Source organism: Sminthopsis crassicaudata, chromosome 2 (assembly GCF_048593235.1).
Source record: "Sminthopsis crassicaudata isolate SCR6 chromosome 2, ASM4859323v1, whole genome shotgun sequence".
In the NCBI taxonomy this organism is placed as follows: Eukaryota; Metazoa; Chordata; class Mammalia; order Dasyuromorphia; family Dasyuridae; genus Sminthopsis; species Sminthopsis crassicaudata.
Genome location: NC_133618.1, coordinates 230,643,963 through 230,667,822, shown reverse-complemented (window position 1 = coordinate 230,667,822; position 23,860 = coordinate 230,643,963). Strand labels below are relative to the sequence as shown.

The following is a 23,860-nucleotide window of genomic DNA, read 5'->3' as shown; positions in this document are numbered from 1 at the left end:
AATAACAATCATGTGGTGCTATAAGAGATGAGAGGAGACAGGATCTTTAGGGATTATTCTGGTTAAGCACTGTGCTGAGCACTTTATAAATCTTATATCATTTAATCCTCCCCACAATACTGGAAGCTATTTATTCTTCTTATTATCATTATTATTTTGCTGAGGCAATTAGGGTTAAGTGACTTTCCCAGGGTCACACAGCTAGTAAGTGTTAAGTGTCTGAGGCCACATTTGAATTCAGGTCCTTCTGACTTCGGGACTGGTGCCCTGGCCACTGTGCCATCTAGCTGTCTCTAGGTGCTATTACGACCTCCATTTTACAGTTAGTATGCTCTAAGGCTAGATATGAATTCAAGTCTCCTGGCAGTCTTCTAGGAGAAGTATGGTATAATGGGAAGACCACTAGAATCAAAGTTAGAGATCCTGGATGTGAATCTCAGTTCTCTATGTATTTCTTCTGTGACATTTGGCAAGTCCCTTCCCCTCCAGGAACTATTTCCTCATTTGTAAAATATAGAAGGTTGAGTTAGATACTTTCTAAGATCTCTTTCAGTCCTAGATACACTGTCCAGTCTATTGCCACTGAAAGGGCTCCACGTGGAATTCCATCTGTTCCCTACTCTCCCTGCCTGGAGATTGCCCATTGCTATGTAGTAGCATGACTCAGAGATGCAGCCAGAGTTCCAGAGATGTCCATTACTTGAGATCCCAGGCTACACAGATTATCATTATCATCATAACAACTAACATTCACATAGCTCCTTAAGGTTTGCAAAGCACTTTACTTATATTATTAAGTTCATTTGGTCCTCAAAACAGCCCTGAGAGGTAGTTTGTAAAATCCCCATCTTAACAATGTGGAAACTGAGGTTAAGAAACTTTACTGCCTTATGAGCATCCATCCATCTATCCATCTATCCAGAGATGTACTGTAGCCAGTTCAAATGTGCTCATGAAAGACAAGTGTTAAGTTTTCATGGTGAGCATTTACACTTAGGAAACTGAAAAACTTTACAGACCAGGGCTTAATTTATTGTTTTGTTGAGTGTCTAGAAGTTTAGTGAATGATAGGAAAACATGTTAATAATTTAGATAAAATTTTAAAATAAAATAAAAAATCTATGGATTACAGAATTTTTTTTGAAGAATTAGTTGTTAAACTTACCAATAAACTCCTGCATCCATCTATTCATTCATTCAACAACTTTTATTAGCAAACGCTCATTGAATGAAGCCTTTAGTTAGTTCAGTTCAGTGTTTGATTACCTTTTCCCAGCTTTCAAATCTAGGAACCATAAAAAATTCACTTCAGAGCTCCAGTTTTTGTATCTGAGATCAGAATGTACAAGAAACATGGTTACCCTGTTCCTTCCACCTTATTATAATATAGCACTTCTCTCCATCAAGGTACTGTAGACTTATAAAAAATATGGCCTGCTACTGGAAAAGGACACATTAGGACAGGTAGATGGTACAGTGACTAGAAGCACCAGCTCTTAGAACAACAGCTCATCCCTCAAGGATTAGCTCAAATGCTCCCTCCTCCAGGAAGACTTCATCCACTAAATATAATTTATCTTTCCTCAGACCTCACTCGGCATTTTATACCTCTCTTAAGAGCCATATCATTCCATTTTCATATCATATGTCCTGGATCAGGGCCTTTAAAAATATCTTTACATTTCTAGTGCCAAGGAATATGGGTAGATGCCTAGAAATCATCTGTGAGATTGAATTAGATTTAATAGTTTTCAAAGAAGGCAAGTTTGGTTTGTTGGGGTCTAGAAGTCCTTCATTCTAAGCCAAATATTTTCTGTTATATAATTTAAATTCCTAATTCATTTCCATTAAACTAGTGCCGATTGAGCACTTACCATTTTGTACAACCCTATGCTAAGTGTTTATGGTGAGTACTTGAAGCAAGCCCCTTTCATTTTGGGGGCTCACTTTCCCCATCAGAAAAATGAAAAAGTTGGAACAGGTGATCTCAAAGGACCCTTTTTGTATTAACCTTCTATGAATCTATGTGTACCATAACACCACTTAGGAGTCCAACCCCATGCCCACCCTTCCTAGGGACCCAAGAGAGGCTTTCGGCATCCTGAAATTAAAAGTTTCCTCTAGCATCCCCATTATCTCTTTGCCAGCTCCCGGGAGGATCCTGAGGAGACAATGGTGAGACTGACACTGAGGTAATTATCTGTAATTGTTTGTGATGCCTAGAATGCTGCTTTATTTTCTATCCTACAGCTGGCTCCCAGGGCCTTTCCTGCTGGGAAGGTCCCCTGGGATGCAGGTCCCAAAAGTGATGCACCCTAAGCATCTTAGGGCAGAGAAAAGAAATTTAGGTCTCAAAGAAACCTGCCTCCAGAGGTCATAATTCCCTTCTTCTTCAAACATGATGCTGGATGATCATTTGTCAGATATGTGGTCTATTAGTCTATTAGTCAGTCAATAAGCATTCATTAAGTGCTTACTATGAGCCATCATTATGCTAAAGCATGAAAGAGGAAAAAAGAGGCAAAAAAGTCTCTGCCTTGAAAGAGTATACATTCTAATGGGGAACTCATGGAAACAACTCGAGACAGGTAAAATATGTGTAGAATATATCACAGTAATTTGAAAGGAGAAAGCACTTGCAGGTACAAGGATGTGGAAATATCTCTTGCAGAGGGTGGGTTTTGAGCTGAGGCTCAAAATAAGTCAAGAGATATTAAGAAGTAGGCAGAGAGGAAATCTTTTTAAGGTAGTGGTTAGATTAGATAGCACAGATTAATTCTGGAAGTGAGTTTAGAACATACAACAAATAATATCAGGGTTGGGAGGAAGCTTAGAACATAGAACACAGAATCAGAGTTAAAGGGAACCTTAAGATATGTCGTAGAATAGTCCATCCTGGAAAGTACCTTAGAAAACAGGAAGCAAAACCTGGAAAGAATGTTAAACACAAAAAGTTCTAGGCCTGAAAAGTACCTTAAAGCATAGAATTTAAGATTTAGAAGTGATCTTAGAAGCCATTTCATCTAACTTTCTTATAGCATAAGTAGGGAAAATGAGGCCCAGAGAAACGAAGTATCTTCCTTCTGACAGTCATACAGAGAATTAATGACACTGCTTTATATGTCACTGCTAATAAAGAAATAGAGCATGGGCATCTGGTTCCTTTTTGTACCAAATAGGAATCTGAGGTGGAGGTGAAAGTCTAGGCTTGGATAAAAATCCTTACTTTCTTTTTAAAAAACAGCCATAAAATGAAATTTCCTACAAATCTTATGAGTTATGTTCGTTTATCTGAAACTTCCCGATGTTTTATTGATTAGCTTTGGGATTGGGTTAGCTCTTAGATACAAAGTGTTCTCAATCATCAGAACAACCAAGGCTCCATTCTATTTTCAAAATATATTTATTTTCTCAGTTTTCATCCAAAATCTGGAAAACAATATAGTGTAGGGCAAAGAATGTCGGCTTGTGAATCAGAATAACTAGAAACTAGTCCTAACTTTGCCACTGCCTAGTGACCTCAAACAAGTCACTTTTCTCCCTCCTGGCTACCTTCTCCTCTCTAGCCTGAAAGGGCCTGGACAATTTGATCCTACAAGTTAATCCCAGCTTAAGATCCTATAATTCTAAAATGCTTAAGGGAGACTTGTCTTAGCAATGACCAATTCTAGTTCTGACAAACTTTGATTTGAACAACACTCAATCAGCAAACATCTATTATGTGAAAAAATGTATTGTAAATAAAAAGGCTGAGTAGTCTTGATGCCTGGATGTCTATAAAGGCACACATATACATATACACCCTGCATGCATGCACACATACACATGCACATGCAGAAGTAGCACATGTCAAGTTGGGAAAAGAAAATAGTCCATTTACCTGCACACACTCAGGTGCAGTAATAGAATGTGGAATGTCAGAGCTGGAAGGGAGCCTTGAACATAGTATATGAGGGCTGGAAGAGGCCTTAGAACATAGGAAATCAGAGCAGGAAAGGATCTTAGAATATAGAAAGAGCTGGAAGGGAGCCTGGAATATAGAATGTGAGAGCTGGAAGGAACCTTAGAATATAAAATGTGAGAAGCTGAAAGGAAGTCTAGAATAGAGAATGTGAGAGCTGAAAGGAACCTTAGAACACAGAATGTGAGACCAGGAAAGGAAAAACTTGAAGTGAGCCTAGACATAGTCAGAAAGGGGTCTTGGCAAATTTTGTTGGTCTCAGAGGTGGGGAAACTGAGGAGGAAGAGAAGAAAGGGGAGCTGGCTCACCTAAAGATTCACAGAAAGTCAGTGACTGAGCCGGAGCTTACCCCTGTGTGCTCTTTCTGCTTCACTGCCTCCTGAGCTTGCCCAAGGGCCCTCACGAGGCACAGGGCTCCTTGCTACACTCGTTCACCAGACTGATTCCTGCCTGTCCAGTGTGTCTGTTTCCCCAGACAACAGATGGTCTTGGAGGAGAGGGGGCCGGCCTGACACCGGCAGTCCTCAAGAGCTTGGTAACCAGGCAGCGGACTGTGCCAAGAAAGCCTGGCTCTGGCCAGCCCAGGGCTAAGACTGTCACTTGCTGCCAACTCAGACCCTGTGCCTTTCCAAGAACCCAAGACGCCCAAGGCTGAGAAGGAAGTGGAATGTAGTAAGAAAGGGAGAAAGGGACCAGAACTTGGCTTTTTCCCTTTTAGAGGGATGGCTTGGTTGGCTCTGGACTTTTGAGTCATGCAAGAGAATTTGGGGAGAGACGAGTGAAAGGATGCTTGAGCACTCTGACTGAATGCAGACTGACAGCATTGGGCGGCCCATGAACCACAGGCCACTGCAGAGAAGGAAGTCTCTTTTTCCAAGGGACAGATGCATCTGTGATCTGTACATTCTCTGTATCAAAGCCATGTGCCAGACATTCTGTCCAATGGAAAGGGGGGTGCAATACCCCATTCTGTATACATGTATCCCACACAAATGCAGCTTGATGGTGCAAGTGAATAAAGTGCTAGAATTGGAGTCAGGAAGATGGGAATTCCAACCTAGCCTCAGATACTTGCTGGCTGTGTGACCCTGGACAAGTTACTTAATTCTGCTTGCCTCAGTTTTCTCATCTGTAAAATTGGGATAATAAAAATTATATCTATTTCCTAGGATTGTTGTGTAGAGAAATAAGGAACAATATGTATAAAGTGCTTCAACATTTTAGAGTTATATATAAATGCTAATTCTAATATTGTCAGATATGTATCCAATTCCCCGGGTCAAGCATAAACATATACAAGCATATGCTCAAATATAAGCACTTACTCATTAGCACACAATTAATTCCCACACAATTATGTGTGCCAGGCCCAATGCAAGGTGCTGGCAATATAAAGGCAATGAATGAAGAAGCAATCCCTATTTTAAAGGAATTGAAATTTTAAGAAAATGTGCCTCCTGCCCCATATTGCAGGTAAATAATGCACATTTACACCATAGAGATCCACATACATAGAGATCCACATACATAGCTACACCCATATATACATATATATCTATCCACATGTGTATGTGTGTATGTGTACATAGATAAGATGTACACACATGCATAGGAAACATAACTGTAGGAAGACATAGATATGTAGAAGATGGATGGTTCCGATCCCACTTGAGGTTGCTGAAGAGAGAAGAAGACTCTAGGAAGAAGCCAGAATGAGAGGAATTGACAGGCTGCGTCATGTCCCTTGGTTCTCTAGAGACTTTTGGGATATTTCCCTTTGGCTGAGATCTGGGACTCTCTCTTAGTTGATCTGTTAGCTGCTCCCCCTGGAAGAGCTCCTTTCCTTCATTCTGTACAATCTGCTATATATTTTCCAATGTAAACTTTCTCTGATTTTTTCAATTTTATTTTATCAATTTGGATAAATAGGTTTCTTGGCTAAGGACTATATATGTTCATTGTAGAACTGATATTTGGTAAGCATTGAAAATTTGGAGTATCCCTTTCCCCATTAACGAATAGCAATCAGAAGGTTTAAAGAAGATAAATAAACGTAATTCTGGCTCAGGACTGTTTGCAGAGTGGCCAAGATTCTGGCCCTAATCTCCTGCTTTCCTCCTACCGGGAAATCGTCTCCCTGGGAGAAGAGAGGGGTAGGGGAATAAAGGCTAGAAATGACTATTCTGCCTCCCTTTGAGCCATACAGTGATACCCCCATTCTATAGGGGGAAGAACCACAAGAGACCTGAAAACCCTGAAAAGACTCTCTTATCTGTTCTCTCCAAATCCTTCCTGTTCCTCATCAAGGCTCAGGCCATGGATCTTTACAGAAGAAAAGAGATTTTCATATCAATGAGCCAAAGGGCTTTGGGTACATTTATACATAGATCTAACTATCTATCTGTCTGTCTGTCTGTCTATCCATCTACATATATATGCATGTATATATACACACAGCCCACATGTATGTATATGCACATACATATATGTGTATTTGTATTATGTATTCAGGCATATGTGTATGAGTGCATGTGTATGTGTATTTTATATATAAAAGTATGTATATTGATAGTGTATGTATATATGCATAGGTATATATGTGTATATATGCAAACACTTAATCACACACTTACATCTGTACAGACACACATGCTTATCCAAGAAGATGTACACACACTGGTAATGTCCTCACACACACAAACACACATATTTGCAAACACAGACATTCCCCCAGGTAACACGACTATTCATACATACATATAAATGAGTGCACATACCTGCACTGACTGACTAGAAATAATTCAGCCAGGTGTCCCTCGGCTATGTGGGCAGAAGGTACCCAGATGGTTGGGCTGTCTAATGGGCAGAGCAGACACAGCTGTTTTCTGGGGCTGTTGGCTACCCTGGGAAGGCCTGGCCCTCAGCCCAGGGGAGGGGCCTGAATGGTTCATTTCCGTCCTTCCCATCCCACAGAACCACATGGGCCTCTGTGGGTCTATTTTTAAGCCAAAGCTGAGCAATTTTCAGCCTAGTGCCATCACTCTTAGGGTTTGGAGAGGAGGTGGGGAGAGAAGGGCGGAGCAGCTCCTTCCTCTCCAGGAGCTCTGACATCAGTGTGGGATCTGCAGGAGGTCAACCCTCAACCAGAATACCTGCTAATAACTAGGGGGAAATGGCCAGTCAAAGCAGCAGCCTATTAACACGTCCTCACACTCTACCTGCATCTACCTCTCCCAGTCATGGGATTAAGATTTTCCCTTTGATCCACACTGATAATAGGCTCCTGATATAGAGCTGGAAGGGGACATGGATATTTTCTTGTCCACTTTGTGACCTTGAGATTTCCTTTCAACTTAAAATCTAGGATCCTGAGCAAATGTGAATTTCTAACCTTCCACTTTACAGATGAGGAAGTTTAAAGCAAGACTTCTTCGAGGCCATGCAGGTAGGAGGATTGAAAGGTGACTTTGCTAATTCCAGACTCTGTATTCATCCCTACTCTGCTTTGTATCTACAGAGGTTCTTAAACTGGTACTCACCAACCCCCAAAGGATTCAAGGGTAGATCTCACAGAGTCCATACACTTGGATGGGGGGAGCCCCACATCTTTATTTCCCCTAACCTCCTATCTAAAATTAACTTTTCCTTCAATTACTTAATTACTTAAAATTATTATTCTGAGAAGATTTTTATCAGATTGCCAAAGCGGTCCATGGCACCAAAAACATTGAGTCCTTCTGTCTCACTAGATAGAAGAAGATTCAGCAGGACTTTGCCCTACTGTGAAGATGGCATCTAAGTAAAAAAAATGCTCTTAAGAATGACCTCAAACATTGAAGAATTGCTGAGTGAATTATGATAGTGGATAGAGGGTGAGGCTTGGAGTTATCTTCCCGTAATCAAATCCAGCCTCAGACACTAGCTGTCTAACCTGGGCATGTTTGCCTCAGTTTTTTATTTGTAAATTGAACTGGAGAAGAAAATGGCAAACCACTCCAGTATCCTTTGCTGAGGAAATCCCAAATGGGGTCTTGAAGATTCAAGGCATGATCAAACAACAACAACAACAATAGATATTATAAAAATACTTGTGTGCTATAAGAAATGACAAAAGGAATTAATGCAAAGTAAAGCCAGCAGAGTGAGGAGAACAATTTATCCAACAACAACAACATTGTAAAGACAAATAACTGAAAAAAACTCAAGAATGCTAGTCAATGTGATAACCAGACAGGATGCTGGAGGAAGTGTATTGCCCACTTCCTGGCAGAGAGGCAACAGATTCAGGAAGCAAAAGGATGCCTACATTTGAAGACATTGACAATGTGGGAATTTGTCTTTGCTTGAGAGTTTTTTTTTCCTATTTTCCTTTTAAATTTGGGTTGGGTAGGAGGAAAAGAGAAAAATAAATGCTTGTTAATAGAAAATAGAAAAAATATCTCTGGAGGGACAAAAACCATGCCAGAAATCCTTGGGAAGAAGGTACATTCATTTTAAATATTGCTTGAAGTCTGGTAAAGTAGAAAAAATGTTGAATTTGGAGACTGTGTTTGGATTAAATCTTAAGCGTATTAGAGATCATCAAATGTAAGCCTTTCCCTTTGTGGGTAAAGAAACTGAGTTTTCAGACAAGTTAAGTGACTTATTCAAGGACACAAAGGTAGGATGTAGCAGAGCCAAGAGTATGTCTTAAGTAAAGGCTACAGCTGGGATTTGAACCCAGGTTTTCTAATTACCAATACAATGCTCTCTCACTAAAAAATCCTTCTGAGCACCAGGAGCATCTAGTGGCGTTTGGTTGAACAAATGTTATTAAGCACTTTCTATAGGCACCAAGGTAAGTGCTAGGAAGAAAAAAGACAAAAATCAAACCATTCTTGCCCTCAGTAAACTTTCACTGAGATGAAACAATATGTCCATAGATAAGAAAATGCAAAACAGATGCAAAACAATTTTAAGTGGGAACACCTAAATAAGTAGGGATTCAGGAAAAGTCTCTTCTTGGCTTGAATTGAACCTGAAAGGTAGGTTGAGTTTCCAAGAGAAATAGGAAAGAGAGGATACATTCCTGGAGTAGAGGACAGCCTGTGCAGATACATAAAGAAATGTGTATAAGGTCAGTTGGTTGAAAAGTACAATATATGAGAGGGTATGATTTGAAAACAGTGTGGAAAGATGAGCGGGAGGAAGAGTGTGAAGGGCTTTAATTGAAAACAGGAGAGTTTGCATTTTATCTTATAGAAGGAAGAGGGAAAAAACGATATCAACACAATCAGACCTGGGTTTTAGGAATATCAAATTGACAGGTATGTAGAAAATGGATTGGAGAGGAAAAAGATTGGAGACAGAGAAAGGCTACCATGGCAGTCTAGATGAAAGGTGATGAGAATCTGAATTAGGCTGGTAGCTGAACAACAAGCAAGAAGTGGATGAATGTGAAAATGCTGAGGAAAAATAAGTAAGTCTGGAAGAAGTTTTTGGGGAAAGATAATGAATTCTGGAATGGACTAACTGAGATGGAAATTGCAAGAGAGAGGTCCAATGGGTAATTAGTAATATGAGATTAGAGTTTAGGATAAAGATGTGACCTATATATGTAGATTTAACCCAAAGGACCTGGTGAAATGGTGAAAATAACTAGGAAAGAGGGGGAAAAACCAGGAAAAAGAGGCGAGAGGGAAGAGAAGAAGGAGAGGGGAGATAAAGAGAGATTGAAAAAGAGAGGAGGAGGGTGAGAAATGAAAGGAGAGGAAATAAAAGGAGAGGAGAGAGAATCTATGGAAAGAAAAGAGTTTAGGACAGAATTTTTTTAGGTGATTGAGGCTTTGAAGACCATGTCTTTGGTCTTTGAGCCTTCCACTCACTTGCCCTCAGAGCCATAGCTGTTCATGCTGTCCTCAATGGATTCATGGCTGGCTTGACGCAAAGTCCGGCTGGGCATCTCCACGGCCAAACCAGTCTCTGTGCTTCGCTGGATGGCTCCTTTTAGTCTCCGGCCATCTCCATCTATGAAAGCAAATGAAGGACAGGAAGGTATAAATACACATGGGGAGAAGAAAACTATGGTACGTTCTCATTAGTTTCTCACCCGTACATCAGGAATCAGAATAGCTGATCTCTAAAATCCCTTTTTACTTGATATTACATGAAACTATAGTCTTAGGTTGTTCCTTCATGGGATCAGCAAGGTGGCTCAGAGAATAAAGTGCCAGACTTGGAGTTAGGAAGACTTAAATTCAAGTTTTGCCTCAGACACTTACTAGCTATATCCCTTATTCTTTGTCAGTATCAGTTTCTCCATATGCAAAATGGGGATGAAAATAGCACCTGTCTCACAGTGTTGTGAGGAATATATGAGATATGTATGTGCATATTTTACAAATATTGTATGGTACCTTGCAAACCTAAAAGTGCTATATAAATGTTGGCTACTTTTATTTTATGGAGGAAAAATCTGAGATTCAAAGAGATTAAACTTGATCAAGGTTATAGAAATAATGAGAAGCAGAAGTAGAATTTGAATCCAAGTCACATGACTTAGATCCCCATATTCATTCTACTAGACTTTACTGCCCTTAAGGATCCAATTGGATTGAGACTTCTTCCCATCACTTACTAGTCATGGAATATTGACTAAATCACCTTGGACCTCAGTTTCCTCCTGCATAAAGTAAGTGATAATACTTGTATTATTCAACTCATAGGTATGAGGAAAGTGAGACCATGTAACCCTTGTGGAAGTGACACCCCGCCTCAATTACTGGTTCATCAGTGTGACTTGTAAAGCCTTCCATAAAAGAGTAACATGCACTGAAGCAAGGTAAAATGAGCAGAATCAGGACAAGACAACATTGTACATAGCAACAGTAATATTGTTCAATGATCAGCTGTGAAGGACTTAGCTCTTCTCGGCAAAATCTAAGAAAATTTTGAAAGACTCATGATGGAAAGTGGAGGAACTGATGGAGCTGAATGCAGATAGAAGCATGTATTTTCTTTATTTTCTATGTAGTTCTTGAGTTTTTGTTTTATAAAATGTTTTTTGTTTTATAAAATGATTAACATGGAAATACATTTTGCTTGTATTGTATGTGTATATGTATACACTATATTAAATTGCTTGCTTATTTCAACGGAAGAGGTAGGGAAGAAGATAGGGAAAAAATTTAGAACTAAAAAAAATTTAAATGAATGTTAAATTTTTTACAAGAAAATTGGGGAGAAAATAAAATATTAAATGTAAAGCCTTCCACAACTTGACTCTTACTACTTTTACAGTCTTCTTACTCCTTACACTTCATCCCATTCCCCACATATTGTGTCCAGTCTAGTGACAATTACTTTCTGTCTGGCCCTTGGAGAACACTCCATTTCTTGACTCTACATTTTCACTGATTGTCTCTTATGTCTTTCTCACCTTGTCTCCACTGCTTGGCTTCTCTGACTTCCTTCAAGGCCCAACTATAATCCCATCTTCTACAGGAAGTCTACCCTGATCCCCTTAGTTCTAGTGCCTTCCCTTTGTTGATTGTCTCCAAATTATCTCCTAAGCATCTTGTTTGAACACAGTTGTTCATTTGACTGTGAGCTCTTTGAGAGCAAGGATTGGTTGGGTTTTTTTTAACCTTTGTGTCCCCATGCTTAGTAACAGTCAGTTCCTAGCAATAATAGGTACTTATTTGTTGACTGAAACTTAAAAAAAAAAAAAGGGTATATAAATAAAAGTAGTTTATTGCCCCCATCTGAAGTAGACCTTACATTGACATCCTGGAGAAAGACACTTTGAATTTTTTCTGGTGTCTCTCTATGTTTTAGTGATTTTTTTCCTTCTCCCAGGTCCCAGGGTACCCAAGCTTCATATAGCTCCCCTTCAAATAAAAAAGTTAATAGTTTTGTCTCTTAAAGATGCTATCTACCTAGACAAGCACTAATAATTGAAGAAAGTAGTCTCTGATGCTGGTCCAAGAGACATATTTTCATCTTCAGATAATGGAAGAGTTCTCACAGAAGGGGCAGACTTATTCTGTCCAACCCCCACAAATAGAATTAGGAACAAAGGAACAAAAATGTGGGTTTAGCCCACTATAAAGGAGAACTTTTTAACAATTGGAGGGGTCCAACAATTGTAAGGGAATTCTGGGCAAACAGTGAATGAGCTCCTGGTTTCCAGGAGGAGTTCAACAAAGGAATATTCACAGACTCATATTCTCTCTCTCTCTCTCTCTCTCTGTCTCTCTCTCTTTCTCTCTGTTTCTGTCTTTCTGTCTCTGTGTATCTGTCTCTGTTTCTCTCTGTCTCTGTTTCTGTTTCTCTCTGTGTGTCTATCTCTCTCTCTCACACACACATACACACACAGATATGAAGATATATACACTCAGAAATAGATAGGAAGCAAAAAGACAAGCCCAGGTATGTGAAGATGTTCAGATAAACACACAGACAAAAATAATTGTTTCAAAGACACACAAATGTACAGAGATAGATACATACTGAGAGGCACATGAAGGTACATACAGATAGGAAGACATACATATGGATATATACTAAGAGTCAGATGTACTCATTCATATGCAGGCAGACAGAAAGCTATACACAGGCAGACAGAAAACAGATCCCCGCACATATACATACATGAAGACAGAAGCACATACAGGCTAGAGACAGAAAGACTTGAGTTCAAATATGGCTTCAGGCACCAGCTGTGTGATTCAAGGCAAGTCACTTAGCCATCTTTGCCTCAGTTTCCTCATCTGTAAAATAAGCTGGGGAAGGAAATGGCACTCCGGTATCTTTGCCAGGAAAACCCCAAATACAGCAAGAAGAATTAGATACAACTGAAAAATGACTGAATAACAGAAAGAAAACATACAGATAGGATGTTACAAGGACAGCCATGTCCACAGATACATATATACATCAGTGGACAGCAGCCCAAAGAGAAGTGCACATTGCGCTATACACAACTACTGACCTGAACAAAGGAAGACAGACAAAAAGCCCCTGCAGAGACAGACAAACAGATAGGAAGATTTCCTCCTGCCCTCTGCCAGCAAACACAGAAACCCGTGCACAGACTCAGACACAGATGCCCACTGGAATTGAATCACACAGACCAGAAAGTCTACACAGAGAAAAAGAGAGCCATATAAGCACACATGGATATGACACAGAAAGAGATACAGAAATAGAACCAGAGACCTATATACGGCCCCATCACAGAGATGCAGTAACACAAAAGTTATCGCCTTTTGTAGACATGGAATACACACACACCCACCCACACCCACCCACCCACCCACACACACACACACACACACACACAACCACAACCACAGAGATAAAAATAACAACGTCAACAAATAAATAACATTTACGCAGAGCCTACCATATATGCCAAGCACTGCACTTTGCAATTATTATCTCATTTGATCCTCACAACAACCCTCGCAGTGGGGGGAGAGGGGGAAGGGGAGGTGCTACTATTATACTCATTTTGCCAATAAGAGAACTAAGGCAAATAGGTTAAGTGGCTTGTTCTAGGTCACACAGCTAGTCAGTGTCTGAGGTTGGATTTGAACTTCCTGATTGCTGTCCCACTACTCATTCACTGTATCACCAAGCTGTCCCTTATAGACACACAACCAGAAACAATCACAGACACAAATGGAGACAGATACAAGGAGCATCTCAGACACAGTCCCGAAAAACTGTCTATGTCTCTGTCTGTCGTTCTATTTCTGTCTCTGTCTCTGTCTGTCTCTGTCTCTCCATTTGTCTGTCTATCTCTGTTTCTCTGTTTCTGTGTGTGTCTCTGTCTCTTTCTCTGTGTGTCTCCCTGTTTTTCTCTCTGTCTAGGTCTGTGTGCATTTGTCTCTCTGTGTCCCTCTCTGTCCCTGTCTCTGTCCCTTTATGTCTGTCTGTCTCTGTGTGCCTCCTTCTCCTACTCTGTTTCTCTGTCTCTTTCTATGTCTCTGTGTCTCTGTGTGTATTTCCCTGTTTCTCTCTCTGTCTAGGTCTGTGTGTGTGTGTGTGTGTGTGTGTGTGTGTGTGTGTGTGTATGTATGTGTTGGTATCTGTCTGTCTTTGTCTCTGTCCCTTTCTTTCTCTGTATATCTCTTTTTTCTCTGTCTTTCTTTCTGTTTCTCTTTTTCTGTCTTTCTCTCTGTTTCTCATCTCTGTCTCTATGAATATGTTTCTCTGTCTCCCTCTGTCTCTCTCTGTCTCTATCTCTGTCTCTCTCTCTCTGCCTTTGTATTTCTATCTTTATTTCTCTCTGTGTCTATCTCTGTCTCTGTGTCTCTCTCTGTCTCTGTTTCTGTCTCTGTCTCCGTGTCTCTCTTGTCTGTCTTTCCGTTTCTGTCTCTATCTCTCTGTCTCTCTCTGTTTCTCTCTGTCTCTCTTTTTCTCTCTCTGACTCTCTCATTAGGGGGCAAATCCCTGCTTTGAAAATTTACCCTCTCATCATCCCCACTCCCTCCCACCCTGCCATTTTGCAGAGCTAAGCAAGATTTCTTTCTTTCTCTCTCTCTTCCCACCAGGACCTGACACATTTTTCCAGGAAGAGAAAAACTGGAATAATGACAAATAACTGCTTGAAGCTGGAGCTGAGAGGGCACTTTGTGGCTGTCTTTGATTGTGGTGGGAGGGGGGCTCTTGTTCTTGATGGTGTGAGCTAGGGAATTGGATCCCCAGCAAGCCACGATCCAGGAGGAGCCTCAAAGACGACTAGAATGGAACAGTACTTCAAGATTCCATCATCTAATACTACCTCATTATTCTGCAGAAGAGGAAACTGAGGTAAACCAGGCACTGAGTGGCAGAAGCACTAAATCCAGCTTTTGGTTCACTGTCCCTCATTGTCTTGACACCAAACACAAGAGAAACTTAGAATAAGCTAAAATTCTTTCTTCTCCTATTGCAACATCCGTCTGAAGCTGTAGCAAACAAAAGGGACAATGGGTGAGGAACCAGGCACAGGTAAAGACCAGTAGAGGCAGATGTGGCAGATGAGGGCAGCCAAATCAGGCCCTATGCATTAATGAAAGTAAAAGTGGAATGAATGGCCATTTGGGGAGTAAAAGGAAGGTGCCCTTATCTCTAACTTATGTTTGAAATTCCCTCTTTAATTATTCATTCTTCTAGCCAAGATTTTATTCTCCATTATGATACAAAGACCTCTAAAAGGGGGTTAGCAGTCATGTAAACCTGAGTATAAGTTTATCTGGGTTTTCTGAAAGAAGGTTTTGATAAGACGGGGAAATGCAAGAGCTGGATTTGGGGTGGAGGGTAGTTTTGGATAATACAGATTGCACAATTTTGCCTCTAACAGATAAGGAAACTAGGGCCACAAAGGCTCAAATCAGAATCATAGAACTTTAGAGATGACCTAATTGAAACCTCTCATTTTACTGAGAAAGAAACTGAGGTCCAGAAAGGGCCTCTCATCATATCCTACACTTCTCTGAACTTCAAGATCCAGGGTCCTTAGGGACAGTATTGTCATCTGGATGGACAGATGTCCCATCCCCCTATCCACAGCCCACATCCCAGAGAATGAGATAATAATAGCTATCATTTATGTAGTACCATATGAGATAGGCAGTGCTAAATATTTTGTATCCCCATTTTATCGCGGTGTAAACTGAGTTTCAAAGGAAAAAAGTGACTTCCCTAAGACCACTTAGTTAGGAAAGGGAAGATTTGGTCCTCCAACAAACACCTTCTAATTCCAAACCCAGAATTCTTTCTAGTACATCATGCTGCCTTGTATCCATGTCAAGCTAAGGACTTTTGTTTGGCTGTCGCTAGGGTTGGGTCCAGGCCTGAAGAGGAAGGGAAATGACCAACCCCCTGCTGCCTCTTTCCTCCGGTCCATGATCCTCTCGGCACCTCCGAGACAAAACCTTTCCAAGGCTCTGCTGTCTCTCTTCTCCTCCCCACCAGCTCATCACTCCCAGTCTTTGCTATTTCCAGCTGCTCCCGCCCTCACACGCCTCCCCCAGGCTCCTGCCAGCACTGGCTCTGACCCAGCCCTGGATGCTTTGGCCTGGGTGGAAGTAGCCCTCCCCCATCCCAATGGCCTCCCCCTCGTGATAGTCACTGCCCGACTCCTCAATTTTAGATTCCTTGGTCTTAAGAGCATAAAAACTCCTCATTTCCACTGGTCGTCACAGAATGTTAGAGAGGGAAGGGTCCTAACTGGTATAATTCCTTCCTTGCCAGAGGGGGAAAGTGAAATCTAACGAGATTAACTACCCACCTTCCCCCCCCTCCCCCCAGTGAATGGAGTCAGAACTAGAACCCAGACCTCTTGAGCCTGTGATGCTCTGCACCATACCTGCCTTTGAGCATCCCGAATAAGGTGGAGCCTGCTTCCTGGTCCTTTCAGCCTTGTTGTTTTGGGTCCTTCCCCTTGGGAATGGCAAGAATTGAATCTGGGTCTGGCCACAGCTGTTGCCTCCACTGAAATTAATTGATATCGACAAAATTGGGGCTGGTGATTAACTGAGGGGCCGAGCAGACGGCCAAGCATTGAAGTTAACGTGATGGGGTGGGGGGAGTACAATCCACTCCTGGGGCCTTGCTGGGTCCAGATCAATTCAATCTGCCTGGCTGAGGCACCCGGCCTCCTTTGTTCTCAACACCTTTCCTACTCCCAGACTGCCTTGAAAGAAGTGATGTAGACGGAGGCCTGCATCCCTGAGGGAGCAAAATTGCTTTGGCTTGTTCCAATATAGATTCCTCTCTGTTATATGAGCTATAAACCATTAGATGTTTGAAGCACGGGGTGTGAATCCAGCCCACCCCCAAGATTTTTCTTTGAAGCGGATTTTTTTAAGGAGAGAACATGGTGAAAAGCACCGTGGCTTTGTAGTCAGAGGACTTAGACTTAACCATCATCTCTACCTGTATGATCTTGGACAAATCATTGCCAAACCACCCCACTCAACATCAATATCCTTCTCTGTTAGACATGTTGGTAACTAGTCTTTATTTATATAATTACTTTTATTATTTTTTAATTGTATTATATTTATTGTATTTTATTTTTCCAAATACATGTAAAGATATCAACATTCATTAAAATTATTTTCAACATTCATTTTTGTAGGACTTTGTGTTCTAAATTTTTCTCCCTCTCTTCCATACCTTCCCCCTCCCCAAGACAATAAGCAATTTGGTATGAATATGTGGTAGTTCATATTTATAAAGTACTTAAATATTTGCAAAGTACTTTACCAAGGTTTCATTTGACCCTCACAATGACCATTGAAGGTAGGTGCTATTATGATCCTCATTTTACACAGGGGGAAATGCAGACATAAACAAGTTAAGTCACTTGGACTAAATTTGAGTCCAGATTTGAACTGCCAAGCCCTGACTTCAGGCCTACCATTCTATCCATGCACCAACTATGAGCAACTTCCATTTGCAAAGTAATTTATAGTTAAAAAGGCACTTTTTACAATAACTCTATGAGGTAGGTGATACAAATGCTATTACCCCATTCTTCAGAGAAGGAAACTGATACTTGGAGAGGAAGTAGCTTAAGAGTCAATAGCTTGGAGCTGGAAGACACTTCAGAGACCACCAACCCATACTTGAAACAGAAACTCTCTCTAATATATGTCTTTCTTACAGATGAGCTTGCAGCCTTTGCTTGAAGACCTTCAGTGGCAGGGAGTCCGCTACTTCCTGCACATCCCATTTTTACATTGCTCTAATTGTTCAGAATATTTTTTTTTACAAGAAAAAAAAATCTCTGCAATTTAATCACATTGATTCTAGTTCTGTCCTCTAGGGCCAAGCAAAATGAATGCAATTCCTCTTCCAAGTGACAACTTTCCTTAAGATAAGACAGTTATCACTACCTCCCAGTTGTCTGTTCAGATGAAGTCTTTTCAAAACCCAGTTCTTTCCTCAAAAAGCCCAAGTCTGGGGTCCTCACCTCATCCTCCTTAGTCTTCTTTGGATATTGTCCAATATAGCAATTTCTTTCCTAAAATACAATACCTAGATAGAGACAGTGACTAGATTTGTGATTTCATTGGTCCAAGGAATTCCTGGGTGAGGAAACATCTATCAATGTTGACCAGCACCTTCTTTGCAATTTAGAGAGTTGCCTAGAGCCCCATTAGACAGACACACACACACAAGATGAACAGGATTAATTTTGTATGACCAATCATTGATGGAATCATATTGTCTCTTTTTGATCATCACCTTTCCAGACACTCACTAGGCAATCATTAAAATAATATATTTTACCATTTTGTCATACATTAAAATGAATCTTCTTGGCTTCTAGCTTGCAGAATGCATTTTCTTCCCTTTTTTGAAACATCTGTTTAGAGAGTCTTAGAGAGCTGCCAACAGAACTGAGGGGGATTTACCCATGGTCTCACAGCTTGGACCTATCAAAGATGGAACTTCAACCTAAGACTCCTGGCTTCCAAGCCAGTCCTCTTTGTACTGAAGGATTCTGCCTCTAGAACAGATCATAATATTTGAGATTAGTCTGCCAGAGGAGGAAACAAGGAAGTATCTTTCCAGTCTTATTTAAATGTGCCCTAAGATCACATCAACTTTTGTTGGCTGTCACATCAGATTTTTACCTCATCTTTAATTTGTAGACGCTCCAGGTTTTTTTTTCAAACAAATTCTTATGTTTCCATATCTCCCTATCTTGTTCTGTGGATTTGGCTTTTGAGCCCATATTTAACTTAACATTGCTGTTCAAATGTTTCAATTGTGTCTGATTCCTTATGACCCTACTTGGGGTTTTCTTAGCAAAAATACTGGAGTGGTTGCCTTTTCCTTCTTCAACTCATTTTATGGAGGAAGAAACTGTGACAAACAGTCACACAGCTAGTAAGAATTTGAGGCCAGATTTGAATTCAGGAAGAGGAGTTTTTGTGGCTTAAGGACTGGTACTCTATCCACTGTGCCATCTAGTTGCCCCAGCAGCTTGACTTTATATTTAACTTTTACTGTTAAGTTTCATATTACTCAATTTAGACCAGTGTTCTAGCCTGTCAAGATCCTTTTGGATCCTCCTCCACAATCCAGTGCATTATCTATCCCTGTTACCTGAAAATATGAAATTTTTAAAAATGCCACATATTTCTTTACCACACTGCTAGAATATTAGCTAATGCAAAGTCAGCCACAAATGATGTTGGGGACACTTCTCTAAGAGACTTTTTTCCAAATTGATATCAAACCATTGAATGGCTTTCCTTTGTGGCCAGCAATTTAACAAGTTCTAAGTCTATATAATTCATATAGACTTAGAGCATCTAGCCCAGTTATTTCTGTCTTGCCTACAAGAAAAGTAAGAGATACTTCCTCAAATGCTTTGAGATGAACTATGTCCATGGTATTCTCCTGATCTTTCAGCCTAATGATTGTCTAAAAAAAGCGAATAAGATTAACCTGGAATGACCAATTTTTGACAGTCACGTTGGCTCTTGGTGATCATCACGTTTCTAGACATTCATTAGCCAGTTTTTAATAATATATTCTAACATTCTGCCAAAATGAAGCTCCCTGGCTTCTAGTTTCAGAATCCATCTACATCCCTTTTTTTGGAGCATCACACAGCAAGCACATGTCAGAATTGAGACTGAAATCTATTTCCTCTAAGGATAGGATTCTTTCCACTTCATTATGCAGCTTCTTCTTATCGCCTGTGTCATCTCGAGAAAGTCAAGCAAGTAGCACCTTGCTGCTCTGACCCTGAGTTTCCCTATTTCTAAAATGAAGACATTGAATTGGATGGTGTATAATACAAAATATTTTGAGAATAGATGAGGGAAGGATTAGTCTAGGCAGTCGTTACTTGTTTATGAGCACCCACTGGGTACAGAATCTTAAGACGGTCGTGTGTATCCTATGGCTGGAACAGGAGATTTTTGTCTCTAACCTTGTGTTACCAAAGTAACTTAGTATAATAGAAAGAAGAGAAGATTTGCAGTAAGAGGATCTACATTGGAACCTTGACTTTATTACTTAATTTATGTGACTTTAGACATTTCCCTTCTCTGGGCGTCAGTTTCCTTATTTGTGAAATGGTGGGGGTAGGCTAGAAGGGTGGACTAGATAATGTCTAAGTTGCCTTGAAGTTCAGATATTTTATATTCCAATGGCCCATCACAGTCAATACCTTTAAGGAGTTCAGAGTCTATTTATTGCAAGCAATTGGGAGGTGCTTACCCCTGTCCTCAGTGCTGAATAGAACCAAAAGGCAAGCTTATCTTACCTTGTGAGAATGTGGACTATGAATAGGGACATGCCATAGGACCAGGAGCAAAAATGTCTTTTGGATGGCAGGAAGGTGGTTTCAGAAAACCAAGAGAAATAACCTAGTGTAATGTCTAACACTGGAGACAGAAACTGATGAGTCGGGGGAGTTTGGCCAGAGGGACAATGAGACTATAATGCCTTCTGGATGATGGCTTTCACTGACTTTGGAGCCTTTAGAAAACAATTTCATTTTTCTGAGTCTCAGTTTGTTTATCTGTAAAATGGGAATAATAATCCTTGAAAAATAATTATATATATATATATATATATATATATATGTTGTCAGTGTCCAGCACAACCCTAGCATCTAGAAATTGGGGCTATATTGGGGCAAATTGGGGAGATATATATATATATATAATTCTATTCACAGGATTGTTGTGAGTGAAAAAATTTGTAAAGTGCTATAGAAATGAGTTTGGCAGGGGGCTGCTTTGGCACAGGACTAGACTCCTGACAGCCAAAACATCTTCCTGAAGCCTAGAAAAAGACTGGAAGTAAATGTTGTAGAAGAATCATCTATTTGGGCTAAAGAAACCATGTGAATTCAGTCCCAGACTGGTTAAGTTCTCACGGTCCAAACTTTCAAGGGTTACAAGAACATAAATAAAAGGATTCTTGAGACTTGGACTCTGTTCCCCAAATCAAAGGCTTGCAGATAGAAATGGAAGAGGATTTAGAAATCATAAAGCCAAAATCCTCCCATTCGACAGATAAAGAAACTAAGGTCTTGAACAATATGGGCTTTAGTTTTCCTATTTGTAAAATTAAGGACATAAATCTTTAATTTATCATTTCTAGCTCTGTAATTCTCTGATTTTGAAGGCATTGTATGTTCATGAATACACATGTGTGTATAAACTGATACAGCTGTGTGGCATAGTGGATAGAATGTTGGATTTGGAGTCAAGAAGATCCAAATTCAAATATTGCTTCAATTACTTACTAGCCACATGATCCTCGGCAAGTCACTTATAGTCTCTCACTTTGCATTCTTATCTGCAAATTGGGGATAATAATAACACCTATCTTGCAGGGTTTGGGGAAAATGCTTTGCAAACCTTAAAGTACAATGTGAAAGTTAGCTATTATAAACACGTATTAAATAATAGCATGACCTCATGGAAAAGCGCTGGCCTTGAAATCAAAGAGATCCAGGTTTGAAAACTAGCTCTACCCCTTACTATGCCTCTGTAAGCTCAGTTTCTGTATCTGTAAACAGGGGAAACAAAATGCGCTTCCCTCATAAGACTGTTTTGAGAAAAGTGCTCCATAAAATTGGAAGCTTTTGAGAAACCCAACGAGCTACACATGTGTACATTGTGTGTCCACATGTTCCGAGGTCCTGTATCACAGCCTCGGGTCCTCCCCAACCCAAAAGATTCCAATTCTCTGCTTTGTTCCTGGAGACCATCTTGTCGGCTCCCTCCCAGGACAGCCTGGAGCCAAAAGGAACCAGCTGGAATCATCTGGCCTCCCAGTCACAGGGATCAGCAGGAGCCAACATTGCCTCAGCTGAGCTGCCCTTGGATGGGGAGGCTGGGAGACAAGCTGCCTGGGAATATAAGATTCCCACCCTTTCCATGGGCTCTCTGAATAGGTCCACATCCATGCTCTTTAGACATTTTATTTGCTGAGCTTCCATGGAAGCTTGCTCACTATGTTATGTGTGTCTCCTGATACTTTTACATGTTGTCAGTGTCCAGCACAACCCTAGCATCTAGAAAGCACTTAATAAATACTTGTTGACTGATAGTAGACAGAGTCACTGACAAGAACCCCAGGTTTCATATTCTGGCTCTTATCTGAGCTGTGTGACAGTGGGTTAGTCATTTCACCTCTATGAAGGTCAATTTCCTTATCCAAAAAATAAAGGAAAACAATACTTGTACCACTTGATTTCACTGGCCTATTGAGAAGAACTTGCTCTTTCTAAACTTTAAAATGCCCAAGAAACATGAATTATTATTATTAATTGTTGATGTTATGAGAATGCATGGGACATGCATATTGTTCCTCCATCCACTGGGCAAAAGGGCAGTAACCTTGCTCTTCCCCTCCAACTAATTCACAAACAAGACAATCGCACAACTTTCTCCCCTGACTCATTCCAGAGTCTTATTCCCATAGACTAAAAAATTTAACCTGATTCTGTCTTCATGAAATATAAACTTACACTTCCTTCTGTTCTGACTTTAGCAGAGAGGGGAGACAGCAGGCGGGTCACTGTCCTCAGTACCTCCTCTCTTGGCAGAATGATTGAGTAGAAAGTGCTTTGAGGATGGAAAAGTCAGGAGAGACACAGGTGCTAGTTTCAAATCTGTCCCAAATTTACCCTAAAGCCCTTGGATCTCCTAACTTTAGATTCTGCCAATGCTAAATTTTTTTGAGGTTAAGGAACTTGTCCAAGGTCACACAGGTAATAAGTGTTAAGTGTCTGAGGGCAGATTTGAACTCAGGGCCCGTGCTCTATCCACTGTGCCATTTAGCAGCCTCTATATTTTATAACATTATGAAGGATGTTAGAATAGATATCTTAGAGCAATTTCTCCTCAAACACTCTGTATTCTAAACTTTCTTTTGGGTCCGCTCTATTGTACTTTAGGAATCCTAATAAGAAACTCTACCTTCTTGTCCACTAACAACAGGCTGTCATTTTTATAAATAGTATATTTTATCTCATGTAACACAATCCCATGAAGTAGGTGCTTCATTTTGCGAGTGGGGAAACTGAGGCCTGGATAGCTTAAATGACTTGGCAAAAGCCACATAAATGGTACATGTGATAAATGTGGTATTTGAATCCAGTCAGCTATTAATACCCTATCCACCATGCTTCATCCTTTGCAGATGCTCAACCCAATCCTTTTACTGATTTCTACTTGGTGAATCAGATGAACTAGCTCTGGAGAAAGGGATATGTTTGGAAATGAACTGAGTTGGAATCAGAGAAAAGGTGTACTCCTGGGGTTGAGCCATCTCAAAGAAATCTCAGTCTTCCTTTCCTCTTCCCCCACCCCCTCCCCAGCATCCTACCCTCTCACTGAGAAGCCCTAGCTCAATGACAGAGGGGCAGGGCAATGTGCCCTTGTCCTTTTCTCTTGGGTTATTTTTAACTCCAAGGACATGAATCAAATATGAAGGGAGGGACTGTAGCAGGGACAGCTATCTTCGGAAGAAAGGGAAGGGGAAAAAAATCAATTTTGAGAAGCATGATGAAGCTAAAACTAACTAGTCTCTTTCCTCAGTTCCCTCTTCTCATTCTGCCCCCAGGATTTGTTCATAACCCTTTCAAATTTGAAATGGACTTTTGCTCCTCTATCTCCATCTGTTGAAATGTCTCCCTTCCTTCAAGGGATAATTCCAGAGCCACATCCTCCATAAAGGCTTTCCTGATGTCATCCTAATCTTCTAGGTAAAAAGGGTCTCTCATAAATCTAGACCTCTTCCCTCTGCCTTGTATCTCCCTTCATTGTATGCTTGTCTTTCCCCACATTGGACTGTAACTTCTGGGAGAAGAGAAGTTGTTTTTTTTTCTTTGTATACCAAGTGTAAAGAATAGAGCTTTGCACATTGTTAGTGTTTAACAAATGT

General features: G+C 40.5%; 1 protein-coding gene across 1 annotated transcript in view; it reads right to left on the bottom strand.

Moving 5' to 3' along the window:
* RIMS4 (regulating synaptic membrane exocytosis 4) overlaps positions 1 to 23,860 on the bottom strand; it is a 60,473-nt gene that overhangs the window by 17,491 nt on the left and 19,122 nt on the right. The window contains exon 2 of the mRNA XM_074288510.1: positions 9,826 to 9,967. Coding sequence (XP_074144611.1) covers positions 9,826 to 9,967 — 142 coding nt within the window. The remainder of the gene's footprint in view (positions 1 to 9,825; positions 9,968 to 23,860) is intronic.